The 25,263-nt window shown below is 36.7% G+C and overlaps 1 protein-coding gene across 8 annotated transcripts in view; it reads left to right on the top strand.

The window, feature by feature from the left end:
* Positions 1-241: 241 nt before the first annotated feature.
* The window catches only part of DDX60 (DExD/H-box helicase 60), a 54,036-nt gene continuing 29,014 nt past the window's right edge, over positions 242-25,263 (top strand). For 4 of the 8 annotated variants that reach the window (XR_007168143.2, XR_007168145.2, XM_013175268.3 and 1 more), the window contains exons 1-14: positions 10,467-10,713; positions 11,344-11,730; positions 11,857-11,926; positions 13,604-13,781; positions 14,688-15,029; positions 15,648-15,755; positions 16,960-17,121; positions 17,860-18,018; positions 18,525-18,666; positions 19,809-19,970; positions 20,664-20,766; positions 21,523-21,638; positions 23,158-23,318; positions 24,336-24,588. Coding sequence is in view for 6 of the 8 variants with exons in the window: in XM_013175268.3 (XP_013030722.3) it covers positions 10,482-10,713; positions 11,344-11,730; positions 11,857-11,926; positions 13,604-13,781; positions 14,688-15,029; positions 15,648-15,755; positions 16,960-17,121; positions 17,860-18,018; positions 18,525-18,666; positions 19,809-19,970; positions 20,664-20,766; positions 21,523-21,638; positions 23,158-23,318; positions 24,336-24,588 (2,575 nt within the window). In the remaining 2 variants the exon portion in view is untranslated. Of the gene's footprint in view, positions 1,827-3,121; positions 3,264-3,378; positions 3,528-7,124; positions 7,299-10,466; positions 10,714-11,343; positions 11,731-11,856; positions 11,927-13,603; positions 13,782-14,687; positions 15,030-15,647; positions 15,756-16,959; positions 17,122-17,859; positions 18,019-18,524; positions 18,667-19,808; positions 19,971-20,663; positions 20,767-21,522; positions 21,639-23,157; positions 23,319-24,335; positions 24,589-25,263 lie in introns of those variants that run through there. The other 4 variants (XM_048076208.2, XM_048076209.2, XM_066996742.1 and 1 more) reach the window with 4 other exon arrangements.

Below are 25,263 nucleotides of genomic sequence, written 5' to 3'. Positions count from 1 at the left end.
GAATTCTTCTTTTAGATGTCTGGATGGACTGGACAGCATGGACTAGATCTACTGGAAAATGTGATTTTCTGTAATATTCCACTGCCCTAAATGAGAAAACTTATAAAATTCAGTGTACCCCATCTGAAAGGTTATTTTCCACTGAGTATCACTGGTATTAAAGCTCATGCTTTTTTTTTTTTTTTTTTTATGATGGTGACAAGGCAGATGCAAAAGCCAAGGTATGGGGTATAGTTTAATTCCTCATTTTGACAATGGGTTCTGTATCTTTCAGCTAAATGTATTTTTAAATTATTAAATGAATGTGTTAAATCTATATATTATTTTTGGTAAGCTGAAAATAAGCATTCCGTTTTCAGTAAGCAGAGAAAAAGCAGCACTTCTAATGTATTAAATGATGAAACAACGTTTTTCTTTCACTGTTCTGCATATTTAAAAGTGTAATATGTCTGTTTTCTTTCTATTAGTTACTTAGAGTGCTCATAGGGATCTCTAATCAGGAGAAATAACTTCTATTACTTGTTCAGAAGGATGGAAGAAAGAAAGCTGTAGTGCTAAGAAAAAAAAGTACTTTATACTGCAGAAGAACAAAAGTATATAACTTTTTATAGCTGCACCTTTATTTCTGTTTAATTTCTCATTTCTCTTTATATTTGCAAGATAATGTTTGCCCAAAAGGGGAAGAGAAGATGGGGGAAAAAGACACCCCTTCCTAATCTTTCACTTCATTTTTCTTTTCCCCAGACACCTCAAAATCATTACTGTACAGCTAATAGCTATTTACTAGCAAATGATCTGATTAGAATTTTTAGAGATTGATAATCTAAATTATTTTTCTCTCAAAGGTTTTGTCAGCAGTGAAGCATTCATTTATGTCCTTCAAACAGCTAAAAGCCTTAGAGATGTTAAAACTACTTTTTATTTTCTGTGCAGTTTCTTATCAGAGGTAGATCTTTGTTGTATTTTTTCTGTAACCAAATAGATTATTTCTGTATTTAAACTCTTGTGGCCACAACATCATATCTGGGCACAAATATATATATCTATGCAAAATTATTTTCAGGGTCAATGGGTTTTCAAATATATTATGCCATTTAGGTTTAGCACTTAGTAACTAGCTGTACTGGTTGTTACTGCTTTTACTGTCCATAAGCTTTCCAGCTCTGCTGTTCAGGCCTCAAATTTTCTATGTACTTCACTGTGCATGTACATCAAAAATGCTGAATGATGAAAAGAGATTAAATATTTAGTGATTAACGCTTTCTTTTTCTTTTCTACATGCTTTAGTTTACATATTTGCAAAATAAGGATAAGGTTAATGCTATATTTCCTTTGGAGGTTGGGAATTCTGCATACCAGATAGTAAGTTCTGAACACCACCACTCAATAAACACATCTCAGTGCATATTGGACAATCAGTATAATTTTCTCTTCATAGGCGTTTTATGTGTATTCTTGCTAAAAAAATATTTAGTTGTTATTGAATATAGTGTCATATTTCAAGCTAAAAGCCATCTTGTGATAATGCTTGGTATGAATGGAGACAGTTCCCTATTTAGTGATTTGATGGATTTCATGCATAATGCTAATCATACTCTATGAAAATGAACGAAAACTGAAGTCTGTGGTAAGATATATTAAGATAAATCCATTCAGTATCTCACCCAAATATTCAGTCTTTCAGGGATATCTGGATACAGCATGCAACACCATGGAATATGCTAGGCTTATTACCCATTTGTACTATTGTGAACCTTCTAATATTGTTCTAATCGATTTTTTAAAGAAAAACTTATTGCATAAACTCTGCCAGACAACTCTAAAGGGTAAGTCCATGTCAATCACCTCTTTCTTTAACTTAGGAACTGATAAGTATGTTAAAAAATATTGACTGAACAAGAAAATTTTAAAATATAAGGGAGAATGGGGATGAGAACAAAACTCTTTGTAAGAACACCGAGTTAACCAAGCTGTTTTTGGTACAGTTGTGCTTCAGCCAGCTACAACTCTTTTTTAAATAGATATTGAATATACTTTTACCTTAATGAATAGCTAAAAATGAGGTTGAGCATGTTTTTTATTTTTTTTATTTTTTATTTTGACATGACTGTTGAGGATAAACAGCTGAATGCAAAGGAATGACATGGCAGAACATGAGAAAGAGACAGTGCAGATACTCATTTTTTGAGTGGAGAATCAGACCACTCAAATGTAGCTCTTTTTTTTTTTATCAGTCTGACAAAACAATGCTATCAATACTATCAAAGGCAGCCAATAGATCTAGAAGAATCAATATCATTTTCTGTTCATTGCCAGGAGATTACTGATCAAGAGCAAGACATTCATAAAAAATGAAGACAAACAACCGAGAAAACCAGCATGTATTTTAGAGAATAGTCTTAAAAACTTCCCTAAAACTACTAAAGACAATATTGCTTATATAAGTGCGTATAAAACTTGTAGACATTAAGTGGCATATGTAGGGATATTGGCCTTTTAAAATAAGATATTGTTTTACCTTTATTCTACTCTAACTATTTAAGTGACTAATTTTTGTTCTAAACTTAGCTAATTCTTTATTGTATGTTAAAAACATTTTAAGGTTTGAACAGACTCATAGACTTTTTTTTGAAAATGTGCTGAAAAAGCTGATGCTAATTTTGGCACATTTGTTTGGAAGAATATATATACCAGCTAGTTTTACAAAATCTAAACAGAATTTTTACCAGTCGAAGATAAGATAAAGGTTTTTAGCTGTATTTTTAACAGTATGTTAAACATTATGATAAAGGAAAGCAAATAAAAGTGGGATAAATTATAGATTTGAAGTTAATAAGGAGTTACTGAAATTTGTTTGAAAGGCAGTTCAGCCTAACCTCAGATACTGTGAGGGACCTGAGTACGCTGATAGGCTTTAATTGCCCTGACCAGCCTCACCTGGAATCTAGACCTTTCCTCTACCACCACCCCCTGCACACCTCCCACAGACAGGAGGCTCCATTTAAGCTTCCGTGTCTTGCAGCTAGCTGATCTTAGTCCTTTGTCAGATCCTTAGCTGATCCTTAGCTTCTAAGCTATTGCTTGGCTTTTCTGTATTGATCTTGAACTGGGCTTTTTTTTTTTTTCTCCTTTGCTTTGCCCAGTGACCACTGGTGAGGTTACTGTCTGGCCTGTGGTGTGTTGCCATGTGTCATGTCAGCCTGTCTGGCGTTGCTAGCCTGGCCACCTATGATGCTGTTCTTGCTCCTCAGACTGATTGCTGTGTATGTATTCTAGTGAATTTCAATTATAGTACTTGATTTGATTAGGGTATTTCACATTTTCTTCTAGTTGCTCAGAAACTCCTGAAACATAAATGTAAATTATGTTTTTCTGTAGGTAATTCTTGATGATGTCCCAAAAGACTTTGCTGTAGCATTAAATGAGTGCAACAGTAAGGTAGAGGGGAACTTTGGCCAGTTCGTATTGATTGTTTCTGGAATGGCTGATATGAAAGAAGAATATTCACTTTCCCCCTTCATAAATTGGTAAGTAAATATTTTTATAAGGAAAGAGTCTGTGTAACCCCAGAAGACTGCCATATGGATTACGGAAAGATTTGGAGGACCTTTTGTGTGCTTGTCTGGGGAAAAATGTAATTCTGTGTAATATCAGGCTTGATGTGCCCTCATTCTCTTATCATGGTTATTCTTTCTGTAATCAAAACCTGTTTACTTATTGTGTCCCTGCCCAGTGCACTAATGAATATTTGCTGTTGTTCCTGTGCTTGCATTCGTTTGACAGGTTTTTTTTATTTTTGTGACGATAATGAGATTGAAAGAAAAGTAAGGCATGCTCAGTGCACTTAGTCTGTACATTTGATGCATATGTAGTGTATAGGAAGACTGCTCAGGTTTCAGTGGGCTGCCACAAATAATCCTTACTGAACTGGACCAGTATTATTTCACAGGTACAACTTGGCCCAAATCTTGGCGGACTTTTGGTAGGACTTAAAATGCATGTTTAAAACTAATTAATTTTTTTCTATCCTGCATATTGTGGGTACGGGCTTTTAAAGCATAGCTTTTTGAAAAGAAAAAGGTGAAATAATACTGGCTAAAAGCAGCCCTATTTTCTAAATTTGTCTTCAGTAATTGCTAAAAGGCTTGAGTCTTTGACTAGAAACACCTATTCACCACGAAGTAAATAGCAAGCTTGTGAAATCTGAGATCAGTTTCATGTGTGTGAGAACAGAGACTAGTGATACCAGTGAGGAAAGTTTGACCAGGGCGTAAAAGGATCTCAATCACTTCATAAAAAAACAAGCAAAAACCTGAAGTACATAGTTGATTTTTTATTAAATAAAAAGTAAGTCTGTAAGATTTTAGATATTGTTCTTCAACTTCAAATTTGTTGAAGGCACGTAGTGCCTAGATAACACTAGTTTGAAGATGTTCTTTTTGTTGTATGGATTAGAGAAGAATTGCATTTGTAAATATGTCTACATTTTAAATCATGTCTGATTAGACTTCTCATGTAACGAATGCACTGACACAGAACTGGTGTTGAGATGAGTTGTAATAGTGGAGAAATAGCTAATTCATCTTTTACTTGCTTGTCTGGAAATGATAATGGTCTATTTTGTGCATAAACTGTCAATACTGTATGTAATTAAAAGGCTTACAGGGACACACATGGGGGCCACAGAATGATTTGGGTTGGAAGGGACCTTAAAGACCATCTGGTTCCAACCATGGGCAGGGACACCTCCCACCAGACCAGGTTGCCCAAAGCCCCATCCAGCCAGGCCTTGAACACCTCCAGGGATGGGGCATCGACAGCTTCTCTGGGTAACCTGTTCCAGTAACTCACCATTTTCTGAGTAAGAACTTCTTCCTAATATCTAATATAAATCTACCCTTTTTTAGTTTAAAGCCGTTACCCATGGTCCTATCACTATACTCCCTGACAAAGAGTTCCTCTTTATTCAAGATGGTTTCATTTTAGAAAACTCAAATGAAACTATACATTGTGTTTTATTATCTTTTTTGAGGATGTTAATGTACTTAACAAACACTTAGGGAATTCAAAGCAGCTGCATGGGAATTGTATTTTACAAAGAACAGGTTTTTATTTAATGTCAGATTCTGTCTTTTGTCTCTCCTTTTACAGCCACATGCAATTTAGTGATGATCAGCAGATTTTACACCTAGAAAAAAAGGTGTTTCACACCCTTAAATTTCATAGTATAGATCAGATTTGATTTGCTAGGAAAATATTTGTACTGTCAAACATAAGGACTGTGTTTGTTTTCTACCACTCAGAGTATTTCCTGTTAACTATTGACTCCTTCTATAAGGAACAAATTGTGTTCTTCTTCATATACCTCCATAGATGCATTCAGTGTGAATTTGACTAATGTGTTTAATCAGCAACAACCTGGAGAAACACAATGTTAGAAGCATGTGCTGGATCTTCAGTGTGCTCCTTGGATTTGTTCATGAGAATCTGGCCTTGATGCAGCTGGTGCAAGCTTTTTTTTGCTACTTTAATCAGGCATTTTTGTGAGTGGAATGTTATTAGGAAGCATAGTCATTTAAAATTTCATCTTAATCTGGAGGCTTTGGGATACACACAGTACATATAGAGAACAACTAAAATTATTCATTATGGAATAAAAATAATTATTTAAGGCTGCTTATTGACCAGATGTGTGACTTCTTAAGGAAAATGAGAAGTATGAGGCTTTTTTGTGTGTCTGCTGCTAGCTTGCTCCAGTGACTTTGAGTGTATTAGGCAATTTCAGCCAAATTTTGATAATGTGGAGAGGTATTAGGTTCCTACAGCTTTTGTAAAAGAGCTAACTGGGTAAAGGAAAAACAAAGAGGCTGGAGCACAGTGATACCCTTGGGAGAAGAGACCATTGTCCACCAACTAGTATTGTTTAAACCAATCTTCAGAACTATGTGATTGTGCTAATGTAAGAGGAGTTCCTGTCAACATGGAATTAGTGCCTCGTATGAAGCATGGGATAAACTAACCCCTATTGGGAAGGGGTTACTGAGGACCCATTTGATGTGATGGGGGGAAAAAAATAAAGAAAAGACAAGGCTTTTCTAAGTTACAGATGATGAAACTCTTTGCGTGGTGTATAATTCCTAACTTCAAATCTTTTGTTACTTTATTCCCAACTCACCTTTATGTACTACAGCATAGAACACTACCAAAATAGAGTATTATCGACGATGGTATTTTGGACCTCAAATTCCTTTGAATAAAAAATGCCCATCCATGTGTAGCATAAAGTTCATGTTCTTGGTGGACTATTAAGTAGTGCAGAATACTTTGTGTTACATGTGGAGATGTAACATTACAAAACTGTTTACAATCTATGTTACAACCTCTTGGTAAGTATAATTTTTTGAATAATGTGATATAACAATAATATTCAATAATTTGAAACTTTAAAATGCTTTACATGAGCCTGTAACATTCAGGTAATATTTAAGTGGATCAGTCAGAATACTAGAATTTAAGAGTATGGTAAGCTATTTCCTCAGACCATGCTTCACACAATTGGTGTTAAAGCAACAAATATTCTTATACTTTGCTCAGAGACTTGATAATCAAGACTGAAACACTCTGCTTCCAACCACTTTGGTCTCTCCCTCCTCCAGAGCAAAACCACTGCGATCCTCTTCTAGTGCCTCACGTATTCTGCTAGAAAGCAGAGTAATTTGTCCAGGCAGAATGTGCTACAAACCAACTTCCAAAATCCCATTTGAATTGGCAAATCATTATGAGCAGATAAAGGTTCCTAGGGCTGGGGAGAGACCCATTTGTTATTCCTATAAACAGAATAGAAATATATCAAAATCTAGCTGATCCTAAGAAATGGGGCTGAAATATTGGATATTGAAAAGCCATCTATGATAATTAGTTTCAGGAAAAACATGACCAGTTTCACTGTTTACAAAGTTGAGTGAGAAAACACAGAAAACATACTAATAAAAATCATTGGGTAACTCTGAGTAGTTTCTAATTTAAAACTGTAGTTTGTTCATAATCATAGTGTCTCAACACTAAAATAATTTTTCTCCTATGTAAAAGCATTTGTATGCTTAATTTTTACTTTCATTTTCCAGTGTTTCTCTAAGTGAACTCTGAGGCTGAAGAGGACTGTGTTGTGCAGGCATTTAATCAACCATGTCAAAATTTCTCAGAAAAGCTGAAAAAAGTCTAATGCTAAATATAAAAAGAATCCAAAATGATTGGCAACATACCAGAACTTTCACTTCTACTTCTCATTGGATTTTAAAGTATGTATTTATAGCATGAAAGCAAATACATTCTTTTCACAGAATTTTAAAGTAACTCAAGTTTCACAAGAAATCATAGAAATCTTAAAATTAAAGATCAGACATTCCTTTTAATTATTTTTATCTGAATCATGTTCAGTGTGGATTAAGATTGTGTGGCAGTTACTGGATAGATGGCTTTGGGCATAGTAAAATATACTTTGGACTAAAAAAACCGAGTCACTTAAGTGTTTAGTATTAGTCAAATACTTGAATTACTCCATTAAAGTAATTTTAAGCTTATATTTATTTATATGGATCAGGACTGTGATGATTTCATTAAATTGTGACTGACTAAACCCCTAAGCGTGGATTGTGACTCACTGAATTAAACCTAACCCCCCTCCAATGGAAGAAGGCTCAGTGAAGATGGCCAAGATGTGCCCACGAAGCTCACAGGCTAATGCAGGTGTGACAGGCCACAGCTGCTGCTAAGAATCTGACTTCCCTCAACGCATAGGGGACTTTCGTGAGGGTAGCTTTTGTTGCAGATAAACAGCTATCAAGAGTTGAGTGCTTTAAATATTTCTCCTCTGCCTCATGAGAAGAGAGTGAATGTGTCTCTGAGTTAGCCAGATCAGTTCTGGGGGAAGGGAGGGAACCTGTGGCTCAGCCCAACACAGAGTATTAAACACTAAACTAGTGAAAAAATTTCAGAAAGGAAAAATGGGCTTGAGCTGGTTTCAACCCATGGATTCCCTCTTGGTAACAGAGGATACCTCGTGTCATATCAGTGAGTGTATTATTGAGACTGGTATTGTAACTGAAATGTGTATTGCAGTTGCCATATTTTTGTTAGGTTTAACTTATACTTGTAATGTATTTTCATTATAGTCTTCAGGACAAGAATTATTTCTATTCAGACGTGCACTAGTCTTTCCACTGCATGTAGTGAATCTAGAGCTAGATTCCAAAACAGCTGAGGCACGACTTACACAGTATTGGGGCTTATGCATTTATTTTAAGGAGAGAACTGAGCTTAGTTTACATAGGTGGTTCCTGACAGCTTCAAGGAAGTGTTAAGGAATTTTTATTGTACCCCTTGAGGCAAATTAACAATGTTTGTGGTTAAGTATAAGGAGATTTAGTAGGCAATGCATTGGACAGAGTCCTGGTACTGTAAGTGGTTCTACAGGGAGTCTACAAAGATGCGGCGTAAGCAGATTCTTTATATATGCTTGTGCCAGTAACAATTGGATTGTTACAAGGCAATACCGTGGCATTTCTAATCAGCAAGGGAATCTGTACTCTGTCATATAGGGTTGTATCTCTGGCATTCCTGCTTCTGCTGTTTAACCTGACTGGAGTTAGGCCTGCCTATTGCCAGGTCACGTCAGTGCTCTGTTGTGAATTGCCATTGCTGAGCAGTTACAGTTTGAATTTCCCCATTATAAGGTACATCAACCTTTTTTTACGTGCAGCTGTTTTTGTATACTAGATGGTCACTGCCAACTACTTGATGACTTTAGGCACTCTGATTCAGGCCTGAATGAATGGCTGTTCCAGTTCCTCATCTCAAGCATCTCTCTCTGCTCCTTGTTTCTGCCTCATGCATTAGGTACAAAGATCTAGAAGACACTGAGTTAATCTTGACCACCTGTGAGTTGCTCACTCAGCTGCTCTCCTACTCCCCCTTGTCAACAGGATAGGGGAGAAAATTGGATGGCAAAGCTTTTAGGTCAAGACAAAGACAGGGTGTCTGCTTACCAGTTACCATTACAGACAAAACAGACTCAACTTGAGGAAAAGTAATGTAATTTATTGCCAATTTAAGATTTGGGTAGTGAGAAACAACACCCCTCACCTTCCACTCCACCTTTTTTTTTTTTTTTTAATTCAGGTCCTTTTTTTCAAACTTTACTCTTTTACTCCTGACTCCTCTATCCCTCCTGAGCCCCTGAGTGGTGTATAGCGTGTGGGAGTTGTTACAGCCAGGACATAACAGAGAAAATGACACTTCCTCTGCCATTCCTTCCTCCTCACACTTTACACATTCTTCAGTGTGAATCCTCTTCATGGGCTGCAGTCTTTCAGGATAGAAGTTGCTCCAGCATGGGCTCTCTATAAGCCACGGTTCTTTCAGGGCCTTTCCACCTGCCCTAGCATGGGGCTCTCCATGGGTAGAGCTAGTCTTGGTGTTTGCACTAGTGCTTGCCTTTTTTTTTCTTTTTGGTTTTGGGTTTATTGTTTGTTTTTTATTCTTCACTCAGTCTGTGTGGAGTTTTTGCCCTTTCTTAAGCATATTTACAGAGAGGTGGCACCAACTTCCTAGGAAATTGATGTCTGTTCTGCGTTTTGGTAGGGTGAGAAGCAGAAGATCTAAAATACACTCTTCTCAACCAAAATGCATCATCCAGAGGGTTTCAAACCTGTTGATAAATGATTTCCCATATAATTTGGGAAAGGAAATATTACTAATTATTTATGAGGGCCTTACCTACAAAAGAAAGAAGTGTGCTCAGGAGAAGGAGCAGGGGCTTATTTTGCCAAGCTAAACAGCATAATTATGACATTACGCTGGAGCTCTGGAGATGTGCTACTGTATTGTAAAAGAAACTTTTCTCCTGAGTTCCTGGTTTTTTTTTTTTTGGACAGGTCTCAAAGGAAATGTGGGGTGTAGAAAAGACCTTTAACCTGTTTTTATGGCAAGTGTTACGTGTCAGCTGTCTTCCAGGGAGGCAGTCCCAAAATTTCCTGAATCCATAAGGAGACTACTTATGCATGTGTAACCCAAAAGGTTTTCTGTGCTGTGTTCTGTGCAAGCATCTGACCTAAAGGCAGCCTGGGCTTCTTGCCTCTTGCCCAGACAATCTGATGCACACATTCCAATTTCGGAAATGTTTTCTTCAGCAGCGCCTAGGTACCCAAGTCCCCTCATGAATTAATGCTTCACTATTTTCAACGTTGGGTTAGGGATCTAGTGCTGCTCCTGCTAAAGGAGTTGTTTATGTGGAATTTCCTACTGGTAGAAGAGTAGACTGTGGTGACTAAAGGGTGAGGAACAGGAATTAGTATGTTCTGCACTGTACTTTGCAACGCTTATAAACAATTTTCTTAAGTAACACAGTATCAGCTCTTGCACCCTTATCTGAAGCTGCTAGGATCTGAGAAGCCTAATTTCACTGCAAGCTGAAGCAGTGAGATATGAATTCTGCTTTGCAGTGCTGTGTTCAGGGACACAGTTTTCCAGCGCCTCAGAAACGAAAGGAGAAACTGACACTTGGGGAACAGAAACTGAAAGCAGACGGGATGGGCGGTGGCAGCACCTTAAAAGAGGTGTGCTGGCAGGCGCAGTGGCGAACAGGGCTCTGCTGCAGGTCCCAGCCCGGCCGGGCTCTCTTAGAGGCTGCGTGTAGGGTTGCAGCTGGGGCAGGAGGTAAGGCTGGGTCTGGGCTCATGGTTAGTTTTGGGGCTGAGAATGGGACTGGGGCTAGGACTAGGGTTGGGTTTAGTTCTGGAGCAGGGACTGCGTTGAGGCAAGGTGCTCAAGCTGTTGTTGGCGTTTGCATTAGGGTTACGGTTGGAGTTGTGCATAGGGCTGGACGAGATGGTTTGACAGCGTACGGGGAACACCAGGGATGAGGCAGAGGAGCAAGGGTAGGGTGTCTGAGCCAGCCAGTTGCTCCTGCCTGCACCATGGCCCCAGACACCTTGGGTGGCATTGTGTGTACCACAGAAAAATGATAGCCAATATAGCAAATTATGATTAACCACCTGCCAAGGGTCCTTTCATGCAAAGCACAAAACAAATATGTAATGGTCTTGATAGTCTTTGGTAAATTTTAGCAATGACAAAAGCTGATGTTTTCCTTATAATTTATAAAAAATATATTTATTTAAAAACAAAAACGTACTATGGGAATGCTCACAAAATGCTTTCTGATTTTTCTTCAAGTTTTATTCCAGTCTGAATATGTAGTAGATAATTTAGTGGTTCAAGCCACAGAGCATACCGTATTTCCTGAAATTTGTCTCTTGATTACTTAGTTTTCTTTTTTGGATACAGAATCAAGATCTGTGATGGATTCTGCAGAAGATAATTTCAAGCATGTTGTTAGTGATAACACAAATGGAAGTACAAGTAAGGATGATAGTGATGATATGGATAGCGAGTGTATCGACAGTGAGGAAATAGGCTTCATTTCAAGAAAGAAAAACAAAGAGGGTGGGAGTACAAGTGACCATGATGAGGAGGATGAGACCAATGACAACGCAGAAGCAGCTGTTATGCAGATGCTTAAAGAAAAGGAAGACAGAGAAAAAGATGTTGAAGACCCAGATTATGATAACGTTTATAATATCCTGACCACTGAAGAAGTGACACAGCAGGAATCACAAACTGCAGGCAAAGATTTCAGATTTCTTCAGGATGAGTGGGATTCCCAAAGCCCTGGTGAGGAGCTGCTGTCATCTTATGTTTGTGTCTAAGTATTTTATTGCAGTGTCTTACCTTTTGACTCTTTTATAACTAATCAGTGGGTTATGGTTCTATCAATAAGTATATGTGTGGTTCTTTTAGAAATAAGAAAACATCTTGAATTTCTGAAGATTTTGAAGCTACACGTTTGGTCGTCCCTGTCAAGAGCTCGGTAAGTACAGCAGGGTTCACTGAAAGAAACAGAATAAAAGGTAACAAAAACAGTTTCTATGAACCAGGTGCACATCAAAGGGTATTATTCTTTAGTGCAGCTATATTCTTGTCACTTAGGTTTGCGGAATACCTGGAGACATAAGCATATTTAGGATTCAGTATTTCCCCGAGAACGTGAAGGAAGACTCCTTTGTGCAGGCTTCCTCTTAGGTTAGATTAGGGACTGTCTGCATGTTTTATGAGCTGACCTAGGATTTTAAGTGTTGATATTTATTGTTTTTCAAATTCTCCATTGTGCTTTTTGAGCATGTTTCCTCACCTGTTTTAAGGATACTACTGTTATCACATTTAAGACAGTTTTCCTACAAAATTTTCCTTTTCACATATATCTACTGTACCTTTTGCACATTTATTTTCATGCGTGATCTTCTGCACCTCCAGAAACCTTTCCTTGCTTGATGCGGAGAAGGACTAGCGGTAGCACAGTCCACACTGAGAGTGAAGCGTCTTAGCTGTTTCTGGAGCTGATGTGCCAATGAGATTAGTATTAATTAAAGACAGACAATTTTGATGTATGAGAGTGATGTTTTTGTTTATGCTTAATGCATCAGATATCTGACTGGGTCTGTAAATCAGAAGCTGTTGATCCCAGTCACAAAGGAAAGCTGGGTTTCCCAGGTATGGATCTAAGGTGATGTGTCAGGAACTTTTGACAGACTTGAAGAAAGTGAGCACGTTGTTACCCATATGAGTATTTATGTTCCAATAATGCATACTAGTACTGTAATGTTACATATTACACTGTATATTACCTAGTAGTATGTAATAGACAAACATGAAAACAGACAACCTTCACTGGAAGGGCTTGCCTCTTCATCTAGACCTGTGAAAGTTCTTCAGTCTCCTTGGTCTGGCCTGTACAAAACCTCATGTCCATGGACTTTCACGGGTACCTAGAAAGTCAGTTCTAGGACATATTCAAAACTACTGAGATACTGACTGTTTGTACCTACCATTGTCACAATGAAGAGGTTTTGTTTAAAGTTTGGCTTAAAGATTGTTTGAGGCAAATTGTATGAAGTTTCATAAATAGTTTTGTGAAATGCTAAGGGGATGAAGAAGTCTTCTAATTCTTTGGTCTATTGAAGGAATGTGTCATGACTGGATTCCTCTTGCTGTTAAGGTATTTTTCTTGCCATAGACATTTATTGGAGAAGGGAGGTAGTTGCCACTGTTGTGATAGTTGTTGATAATTCACTTGCTATTTTTAGCTGGAAGCTAAAGGCAGGAACATTTTTGTGGTTCTCTCTTGGGCGATATTTCTTACAGAACAAACTGCAACTTCTACATAAGCGCAGAAACGGATGAAGGAGGTCATGTAATAGAAACCTCAGATGCTACAAAAGTATTCAGAATTGTAAAGGAGACTATTGCTTAAATATCTAGTAACTGAAAGGATTGCAAGCTATTTGGTTCTGACCTTAGATCCAAGAAAGATGGTTTTCTATTGATTTAATTCATATATTTAATGTGTAGTTGATTTAATTAATAAAAACATTTATTAAGCAAGTTATTTTATAAACTCTCAGAAAGCAAGCTTCTTCTGTCCCATCTTCCCAACTTTCTTGGAGTAACATTATGTACACACTATTCCTTTTTTTTTTTTTTTTTTCAGGTATGTCAGTTTGTTAAAAGACTTCGTTGAGTCTGAATTCTTTGTGATAGATGGGGATTCCTTAATTCTTATGTTGTTAAATGAGGAAGTACAGTATCTAAACTTATTCTACCTAATTGAATGCTTCTTGCAAGACTTCACTCAAAAAGGAGCAAAATATATCGTCGTTTTCTTCAAGGTAATGAACAACTAACATTATTTGTTTGCTGTTTACACGATTACACTCCTTTAAAAGCAAATGTTTGATTCTAATCAGATTCAGGAAACTTCAGTGTGTCAACAAATAAGGAGATTTGTGACATTCACCACAAATAACATTTTTTTTTTTCTCCCAATCTTTTTGTGTATGGGGTTTGTTCTCAATTTTTTGGAAAATTTTTAGAAATTCAGTAGTATTATAACTCATACATTTTTTTTTTTGCTGCACAACCTACCATTAAATGTACAAAGAATGGCAGGTACCTATCTTGACTTGTAGGAGATTTTAACCATGATTTTCTTGATTCATTCAAAGCTGGAGTCCTACGAAGTTATTTATGATTATTTTAACGGCTTTGCATTTTTTCCTGACATGGAAAAACCCTTGGAAAGAGGGAGAGCTCTCTAGAAACCAAAAAAAGTAGATCTGCGATGAAGTATACAGGGAAAAATAGAACTAGGTAGTAATCATACTTTGCAAATGTGATATACTTTTAACAAATAGTCAGATTTTAACAAGACATCTTAATTGTTAATTTTTCAACTTCTGAGGTCTGATTGTACAACCTCAGTGGTTTTTTTGACATAGTTTTACATTTATATACATACCTGTATATTGTATGTCTATATGTAGCCAGATATATCTATTGCATTTATATACCTGAAAATAATTTTTGGTTGAATTTTGACATGACTAGAGCAAAATTACTAACAACGTACAAAGGAACTGTAATGATGTGATATAAAATAACATTATGATGTTCATAAACTGTAAATAGAATTCAAATATATAAATATTATACTTGCATAATATTTATGCAATCTGAATTTGAATGCGACTTGCTGGAATGTAACTGAATACTTCCATTGTTCTCATTTGCCACAGGATGCAGAGCAGATGTACTTTCCCTATCCTCATTTTCTTTTCTTACGTACTGCGTTAATAGAACACCTGAAGCACAACACACGCACTACTGTTCATACAGAATTTTCCAATTGTTTATCACCAGCATGGGAGATTTTCCTGAAGAAAAGCTATCCTTATTTCATCATTGTATCTGACATAGGATTGACCTGTCCCCAAACCAACTATTTGACTATTTTTATTGCTCATTCATTGTCAAAGAAAATCACTATTGTACTTGCTTCAGGACAGGAATATGATACTCTTAGAGTTTATGGATATCATCTTCAGAGTATACGGAAACACAGGTTATTTTTTCAAAAGGTAAATTTCACAACTTCTTTTTGGTTTGCAAGTAAAGGTGTTAGTTCTACTTAGCGGATTTAATTAAAATATCTGTGTGAATATTTATATATATATGTTATATATAACATACATATGTAATATATGTGTTATATATATTAAAATCATAAGACACTGATACACGGCTCATCTGTTGATGGTCCAAGAAACATGTCTGATGGTCTAAGAAATATGTAGATGTAAAACTTAGTAGCGTGGTTTAGTGGTGGGTGGTCAGTACTAGGTTAGAGGTTGGACTAGATGATCTTAGAGGTCTTTTCCAACCTGAATGATTCTATGATTCATCCACTGATCTTGAAAGTCTTCATAGGAAAATACTGTGATTGGTACACATTTTTAAGCCTTAATTGACTTTTAATGTTATGGAGTAGACTGGTGTTTAAAGGAGTTTAATTTAGAATAAATGTTTATTGGATGCAGAGGTTTTTTTTGGTGGGTCTGTGTATATGTGTGTATATATATATATACATACATATATATATATATATATATGAATGGTTTCTGTCGGTGTCTGTGGCTAGTAGTCCCTGATGCATTTTATCTGTTGACTTTTGCATATGATTTGCCTTCTGCACTTAGTATGAAAAAGATCTGCAATGTCTCTGTGAAGCCATAGTCAGGTACAAAGAACCATCCCTGTGTCTGTATGGACATCTCAGGCTGAGCCTGAAAAGTGTACAAGAAGAGGTAATTTTACTCCTTGCATCCTTTTCTGTTTTCTTCTCAGATCAACTCTCTCTCCATTACTTTAACTGAAATTCTGTCCTAGCCAGAACTAGGGGCTCTTTCACTTATCCTGAAGTGACAGCCTGAGGACAGGAAGGTCCCCTCTGTGCCCACTCTTCACAGCAGCTTAAAGCTGTTTTTTCCTTTGAGGTTCATTAAAGTAGGTTCATTAAAGTAGGATGCTCCAGCTGGAGGCTGGTGGGATCCATCTTGTCAGATATTTTCACCTTAGTGACTGCCTTTGTCTTGTAGAAGATGGGAACTAGCTCATTCTTTAATCTTGTTTTACAAAACTGTAACCTAAAAAAAAAAAAAAAGTGTTCACATGGAACCATTAATCATCTTTAGTGCATAACGTACAATAATATACCCGTACCAGTTTCCTGAGCACGTTGTGACTCCACTTCTGCTCCCGCTGAGAACGATAGGAGCTGTTGGCTTCCTTGGACTTTAAAGGGATTGATGCTGGTCCAGCAAGCTGAATTTTCAGTCCAGATAAAAATGCTGCTGCTCGTAAAGCATTTTAAAGTCAGTAGAAACACAGCTGCCTGGCGGCTGCTGCTGCTATTTCATTTTATTATAATTATCTTTCCTGAGGCCAGCTCAGTAATGAGATACACCGGGAGCAGGAACCCTTCAGGGCACAGCGAGGGCAGGCAGCATCTCCCTGCGGTGGGGTGGCCGTGGAGGCTCCCTCAGGGGTGGTGGGTCAGGGCCCCACAGCCAGGGCCCGTCCCAGTGCCCCAGCCAGGAGCCGGGCAGCTCCAGGCCCGGGCATCGGGCCTGCCTCTAGGGACAGGGACAGGCTGAGGCTGGGCCAGGATGTGGGCCTTTGAGGCTTTGGGGACTTGGAGACAGGCCCTGCTGCCCTGCTGTGCTGTTGTTGGGGTAGGGACTGACAGCCCATGGGGACCTGGGTTCTGGGCAGGGTATGGGGAGCCCCAGGGGCAGTCAGGGCTGGCTGTTGGTGCACCTCATGAACCTGACCCAAGGGAGGCTGTATTTACTAATGATTATGCACACTTTTCCTTCTGTAGTTTTCAAATCCTTTTTTTTTTTTTCTTTTCATTCTGTGATGGTACTCTTTGAGGAATAAAACTTGTCCTTGTTTTGGTAACTGTTATTATAGCAGTAATTTGTGCTATTAATAATGTTGTGATTGCAGGTTTGCCAGACTATCCCTCTGTTGAAACAGCTGTGGCCTGAAGGATCTGACATTCGGCGTGTAGTCTGTGTTCTTGCTTGTGCAGTGGGATTAAAAATCTACAGTGATATGCTGAAAAATGCACATGCTTCCAGGGGAACAAAGACAGAGAAATCAGAAAGAGTAAGAATGTTATATATCTTTTCAGCACAGTGACTCTAAACATTTTGCTAACAGAAGAGATGCTTCTTCCGGATCCCAGGCTGAAGAGAGGGTCAGATGCTTCATTTGATTGCACCTGTAAGGGGACTAATTCAGATAATTTGTGGGGCCACAGATTCTCCAAAGTAGTGTGGTGTGTCTGAATGGCACCATCATTCCTGCAGCAGTGGCTGTTCCTGGGGAAAGCTTCTCCTTACAAGTGACTAGTTCCATGGGAAGTTTTACCTTAGAAGATTGTTGTGCTCTTTATTTTTCTTTTCCTTATGTTATGCCTTTACAGTAGAATACACTTTTCCTCAAATTAGCAAGACGGGGTTCTTTCTAGATGCAAAGAGTCATGATACCATTTTTGTGACTGTACTACAAGTCTTTTATTTACCTCAAGTTAACACAGAATCAGTATATCAGTAACGTTTCTAGAAAGGCACAGGAAACTATTTTTAAGTTTTGTCTTGATTTTTAAGTCATATTCTTTTCAGAAAAGAGATTGTTTACAGTATAACTGATCTGCAGCTACCAGCACTACAAGAGTGTTCATTTTGAAATGTGTGCACAGAAGTAATTACAATGCACAAATTGTTTAAATAAATCAAAATTATTAGCTACCTTAACAAAGTGAAAATCACAGAATTATGTAGAGGTGAATACAATATTTTACTGAAGGATGTGATCAACTTTTCTTCCTTCATCTCTCAACAGGGAAGAAGTAAACCACTATCTCCAGAAGCAGCAGCTGACCTCTGTAGAATGCAGTGTCTTACAGTGGTTTTTCTTCTTCATATGCCTCTTTCTCAGAGAGCTCAGATTAGGGTTATGAAATCCTGCTGGACTAAGCAGGTTTTACCAATAATAAAAATGGTGTGTATAACACTGTCTTACTTCTCCTGTCATCTGGTACAATTATCATTTCAGTTTTAATTTTTCTTGGTAAATTGCTTTAGTAGTCTGAGATCAAAGAATCGAATGTACTTGCTGGAAAGAAACTTCATCTGGTTCAGGAATCTTGTGAGCCAAAAATCAGTGGGTCTAAGAGAATGTTTGGGGTAATATCTCTGTATAGTTGACCTATTTTTAGGCATTTACAGATGGCCAGTGTCAGTATTAGGATTCTGTGCTTAGATGGACCTTGTGGTCTCATCCAGTATGGGAAGTCTGATGCCAGGCCTTCGTATTAAAGTCAGTTATTGCAGTGAAGGAGATCTAGAAGTGTGCTACTTAACTGTTTCCTGATCACAGAGAAATAACAGCATGTTGATTTTCATGCCTATAAAAACTGAGGTAGTTAAACTTATTCTGGAGATGCTTTGATCCCTCCACATGAAAAGGTGCTACATGAGAATTAATTGTTTGCTCTGTTTTAACAGCAACAGTTGTGTGCGCATTTTGTTCTGAAACAGCTAAGTGATAAAAATGATTGGAAACTGGATTTAACATATCTACCTGACCTAAGTGATGATTCACTGCTCATAAATCTTGCACATTACTATGAGATTGAATACTCTGAAGGTATTTGTCTTTGTTGAACACTTCGCTTTCTTACATTTCTAGTTTTATTAAGCTGCAGAGTAAAAATGAGAATTTTTGTACAAGCATAAATCAACATAAGTTTCTAATTTCTTGTATATTAATAGATACGTTTTGTCGAACAATAGGGAATTCTTTTCATATGCAAGTCTAGAAAATCACATATTCAAATATCTCTCACCAGTAGTCATTCACAATACTTTACCATGTCATATCTTTGATGTACTTATGCAAAGGAAGTGTAGGTAGTATGAGCTCTGGATCACTGTTATTGGGTATTCTCAACCGTTTGGTTTTTAGCCCATTTTCTATCCAATTCGTTTTGTCTTAGTTCAGCATAGTCAGAATGGAGACTAGATTCTATCCCTAGTATCGCTGACATCAGAGATTTATGTTTTTTTTTAGATTGAGATAAAATCGATTCAGACAAAATCTGATAATATCTTGTAAACACATGAAGTTGGGAGCTGGAACTTCCAGAACATCATCGTATATGTTAAGCTTCACAGAAAAGCTACAAAAGCTGACAGAGCAAGAGAGTATGGAAAACTATTTATACCAAAATTTCTTTCAGAGTAATTTTGTTCACCTGACATCCTGTGGTGAGCACTGGCAGTTGGTCTGTCTGATAGTAAAATACAACTTTTTCTTTATGAATCAAGTCACAAGATGTCCTGTAGAGAAGTGTAGAGAATTTTTTAAACAAAATATAAATTAGAAATAGGACAAAGATATTTTTGTAATGATTCCTATTGTTTATTAGGCACCAAAATAAAATTCTGAATTAAAGATCTTACCCCAAAGAAGGTGAAGGTGAGAGAAACCCTTCTGTAGCTGTGGAATTTGAACTTCCACAGACAGTATAAGTCTGATATTCTTTACAAAATACATTTTGTCAGCATATTTAGTAATTTATACCCTGGACTATTAAACACTGAATGTATGGCATCCCATCCTAATTTATTCTAATGTCCAGAGACCTTGGATAGGATTGAGATCTTTGTGCCTGATGTTGCATAGGTGAATAGGTAGGTTCTGTTTAAGGAAGCTGTAATCATAAAGCTCCTAATTTCCTTCCTTCCTTTCCCCCCCCCCCCCCCCCCCCTTTTTTTCCTTCTCTGCAGGATTAGAATTCCAAAAGGAACTGGGGAAAGAAATGGAGGATCAATATCGAAGTTTATGGGACGCTGTAACCAAACTGACTGTGAAATATGGTTTTGGAGATGCTTTCCCAATACGAACTACTTCCCAACTGTTCCTTGATCAGGAACAGACATCATTTAGAGGTATTGACAACCCCAAGAATTAAAGTGTTAGAAGCATGGTCTTCATTACTGTCACAAAAAGTTTTGGGAGTAGTGATCTGATTTTTATCCTGGTCACAAATCTAATCCATGCTTCATTTATACTCTCCTTCCTTTCAACCCACTAGTGTCTGACGTTTCTTGAGAACCAATTTTGTCACATGTGTTTTGCTTAAAACATTCTAAACTTTATTAGGAAGGGGTAGTTTGCAAGAAATTAGTTAAGAACTGGAGCATAATTCTACTTAATTATATGGTGTTTTTCAGCTAGTATCAACAGATGTCAAGCGGGCAAAGTGAGCTCTAGTGGACTTCTTTGTTACTATATAGGCTATTAAGGCACCTTCTAGCAGAGTACTGGGACTGCTTACTTCTATAAGTAGTGCAGGAAAACAGATGCCTGTGAGATGGAGTAGGTTGTAGCATTCATAGAAGTAGCGTAGGTGTCTAAAATAAATTATAAGATTATCTACTCAGAAGCAAAAATATCTGCTTTGTTGCTCTTCTTCCTGTGCTTGAGAAGAAAAAGGAACAGAGGAACTGGTGAACTGCTGCTTACTTTTTGCATGTTTTACGTTTTGGAAATTCATTTTTAATGTAAATTGACAGAATTTCAAAGATACGATATGAAATCATACATATTTTTAATCAAACTTTTTTTTTTATGCTGTACAGTGTATGAAGACAAAATTCCTGCTATAGGACTATTCCCAGTGAAATCTGATCTTGTTAAAGAGTATGCTGGAGATATTTTGAAAGACCTACCTGTTTTAGATGAGTATGTGCTATGAATTTTATTAAGAGTTTATATTGTATGGGTTTATTTACTACTGCCCTGGAGTTTACATCCATATTATGCTCAATTTGTGTGAGTTTAGAAATGCTTTTGCTGTGACTAGGGAAGGTTTCACATTTACGTGTACTGATAAAATACTCTGTAAATATTAACAGAAAGTTCAGAAAAGGAATGAGTAAGAGTCAGTATCTTATTTTCTCATTCAGTTATTTGTTTGCATTAGTCTTCAGTGATTCTTATTCTATGTTCTGAAACAATTGTTCTGAATGCACAATTTGTAATTGAAAGGCCTCATCTCAAATTGCAAAGCTCAGTTTGATTTCAGGAAAAACTGAGTAACAGTACTGAATAAAAGTTGAGAATAGATTATCATTTTTTTACATTTGCCCTGCTTGTGAAGGTGGGTTGTGTGCTGGACAATGATTACTTTTATCCACTTTGGGAAAACAGAGATTCATCTTTTAAAGGATATTTCTGTGAGTTATGTAGTCACATTGCATTCCATGATTGAGCTCTATGAAAGTGGGAAAGTGCGTTTTTAATTTATTATTTTTTTCTGAAAAGCTGAGGCTATCTTGACAAACTATATTTGGAGTAAAATTAAGCTCTACATCGGTTGTCTGCCATTGTAAATTGTTTTGATAAATACTCAGGTTTTTTTATATGTTTTAAATGTTTTATTAAAGACATCAAATAACCTTTTTAATTTCTGCTCTGTTTAATGTTCGTATCTTTCAGCAACGATCCTGCAGTTTCTTCACTTACTAAATACAAGGAATTTGATGAGCATCGTCACTGGCATTCTGGCAGACCACTGACTGAGGAGTATGAACGTGTACACTGCAATGCTGATGGTAAGAGGAGCTAACAAAACCCACTTGTCTTTGTTGGCTAGAACAATACTGTAAAGGTTAAAGTTGTTGTAGAGAAGGACTTCTCAGTTCAGAAAATATTTGCAACTGTGTAAACACTTGCCAAAAAAGAGCTACTGCAATAGCTAAATTATACTTGCACATACTGCAGAAATTCATCAGCTAAGTATTGTGTGTTAGCTATTAACTTAATAGCTCTAGCAAGTATAAGGGAGTGTTTCTAGTCAGCTGTTCATGATACATTCTGTTGTGCTTGCAAAATGCTTCATAGATCTATGTGTATATATATAAAAAAATGTACATGTGCAATTTCATGTTTAAATCTATAGTTTGAGTAATGTTTACTAACCAAATTCGTATACATGCAGAATCTACTCAGATGTTTGCCCAGCATATGCATAGCCAGTCAAATCTTTTGAGAAGAAAAAATAAGTAAAAGAAGTAAACAAAAGGTGTTTGTATTAATGTTATGTATTATAGTTTCCTGTTTGTTTCTCAGCTTTGAGGTACTAACAAAAACAAAACATGGACTTAATTTTGATCTTAGACTTGCATATTTACATGAAATGAAGTATACGATACTGTGTGTACCAGCATGTATACATCGCTCTTTTTCTCAAAGATGTTTCCATCATGGTTACATCACACAGTGAATTAGACTCCCTCCCAGGAGGTGGGAAGCCATGGATTACTTTTGGTGCTTCCTTTCGTTTAGGGTTTTCATTCAGTGAATAGAAAAATTGTTTTCTGAGTGGGCATTTGCATCACTTGACCTATGAAAAGTGTTCCATCTGTTTATTTTTCTGACTGGACAATTTTTTGCATTCTTTTTTGCACTGTGATTTCAACAGGAAATGTGGAGAGCAGTCGCTCTGAGCATACCTGCACAAGAGTAGCTAGAGCACCCTCCATAATGTTGGAGTTGAAAGTTTATGTCCACTCCTACTGAAGAGAGAGCCTTCTCTATTCCATGTCTTGCATGAGTCACCTTAACACTGGACTGTATTATCTCAGTCTTTTTTGTGTAAAACAGAGAGAAATACCTAAGCTTGAGTGCAGAAATATCCATGTACTCGATACCTTCCATTGGGTCACATAAGTGTTCTTCCATCTTACTTATGTTCTGATGACAGAGTCTTGTATTCATGGGGAAGAGGTCTCTTTCTCATGATCTGAATTGACTTCTGAAGACACTTTCTTATTTTCTTTGATTGTGTGAGAAGCCTAGGCATTTTTCTCAAGCAGTTGTAATTTCTTTCCAGGTGTCCTGTCTGTTAAGTTTTCCAATAATATTCTTGTGTGCCTAAAGAAGTCTGAATTTGAGTCTGACATATCTCTCAGACAGTTCAAAGGACTGTTGAATTTCAGTGAGTCTCAGTAGCAAGCCTCTTTTGAAATGTGATTTTGGGCTTTAAGTTACACTTATCCTTTATCCAGGTATCTTTTTTTTGGGGGAGGAATTCTGTCAGTGTGTTTTTGAATCAATTACGTTTATTTGCAGCAAAATCCAAAGATCCATATGAAAGAAAACAAATTCAAAAGTTACAGACTTTTTATCGTTTTTATGGAAGCACATTGCAAGAGGGCACTTCAAAGTTTATTGTATGCCAAAAGGATGCAGCAGGGAGTGCTAATAATCCTGTCAAAAAGAAAAAAATGCAAGTGAGTATATGCAAGTTGCTCTTTCCAAGTCTACTTTTTACTATCCAGAAAAACATTTCTACTATATGAATCACACAAATTAAATGTTATACTTTGAATGCTCTAGTAGTTTTAGTTGAAGAAAATAAATTCTCTTTGTAGTTTAAATTTAATTGACTAACTGGAAAAAAGTTTGTTCTATTTGGAACATTTGATGAATGATTATATTTTAACTGACACAAGTAAATTAAAAAAAATGTAATATCAGATCTGTAAAGGCTGCTGAGATTTGGCTCATGGCCCGTGATGGTGTGTGGAGTGAAGGAAACTGTATTTCAATTTAATTTTACTTTAAGAAACTACTGACAAATAATGTAAAATCCACTATTTGGTTATTTACTTCCCTGCATTGTTTGGAAATATTCTCCATGAAAGATCTTGTAAATATTGCTATTAATTCTATATGAACGTTTTCAGACATCACATGATATGTAACATATTCTTGTGTACTAATGAACAGTACTGAGCAATAATAATTTGAGTAATATTTCATAATAAACTATACTATCTTTATACTGGTATGGGTTATAGATTATGGCCTGTTGAATCGCCTGTAAAAGTCCATATATGGAATCTTCTTAACTTCAAGTAAGATAGAACCCTTAATTTTATTTAATTTATGCAATAACATCTCAGTGGTATTCGAATTATTGTTACCTATGGATCAAATAATAACTTTAAATTTAACTTTAACTGCTGTTTAATTTTTTCCATGTCTGTGCATTTTTATACCACTTGTGAAGAAGCTTTTGACTTTTAAAATACAGATTAGATAAGCTTTTGAGAAGCAAATACTGGGATTCATAGATTTTGTCTCCTTCAGAGTGAAATGCTATTTTAAAAAATCCTTAAAACACAATGTACCACACAGATGAATTGAAAACTATAATGTATCTTGAGTTTATGGATTAGTTTTTTTTTCAGATGATGCTTGAGCATATAATAATGGTTAGTTCTGAATATCTTCATTTTATGTAGAAAAGTAAAGCAGAAATAATTGCGGAGGAAAACAACAAGCGACTGAAAATTAAAGAAGAAATGAAAGAACAGGAGCAATGGAAAACCTTGCAGATGTCAACTGAAAAGGAAATAAAAGAAAATCTGACTGTTGGAATAAACAAATTGGAAAAGTTTCTCAAGATTCTTAAAAGTAAATCTGTGAAGTTCAGTGTAGAATTGTCAGGACTGTCTGCCTGTTTAGAAGCATGGAAGGAACACTGCAAAGAACAAGGTATGATAGCCAAATGTGTGTTCTTTATTTGACTTGCACTCCCTTTAACCAAGAAAGTGAGTGACTTTAGACGTTCTCTACAGGAATAAAGGCATGTTAAAACACTTCTGTTTTGGGAGTACTCATGGTGCTTTTAAGTGTTAACAGACTGGTCCTCATTTGCAATTTCAGGATTCTTTGAGTGAGACATAAAGAATCTGCTAAAATTAGCTGATAAATATTTTCCTGTTTCATCTTGTAAACATTGTATGCATAGGTAATTTGTTTTATTGTATACATCTTTAATGATTATGCATCATGAACACTAAAATATATCTATACAGAGGTGAATTGTTTAATTAGCTGAGTTGGCTCACAGTCTGAATAATGCTGACTTGCACAGAAATTTATACCACCATGGTTAGTGGTCTCCAGTTTCACCAGAATTAAGTTATTCAATCTATGCTTTTGGTCAGAAGGATCCAAACAACTCTGTTGGAAACATGCTGGGGAGACCTGTACATGTTAGCATGAAGTATGTAGCTAATAAGATTGAGTAACAAATACGTGAGTCAGGAAAATGAAATGGGGGAGCTCAGTTATTGTATAGATGTGAGAGGTATGACTTTGTTTTATTGTTGAGCTTGCAGAGGCAGATAGAATTGTTTTGGCGCCTGGTCTTCATTGTTACTCCTT

This window comes from Anser cygnoides, chromosome 4 (genome assembly GCF_040182565.1).
Source record: "Anser cygnoides isolate HZ-2024a breed goose chromosome 4, Taihu_goose_T2T_genome, whole genome shotgun sequence".
NCBI classification, from domain to species: Eukaryota; Metazoa; Chordata; class Aves; order Anseriformes; family Anatidae; genus Anser; species Anser cygnoides.
This window is presented reverse-complemented; position numbering and strand designations above follow the sequence as displayed.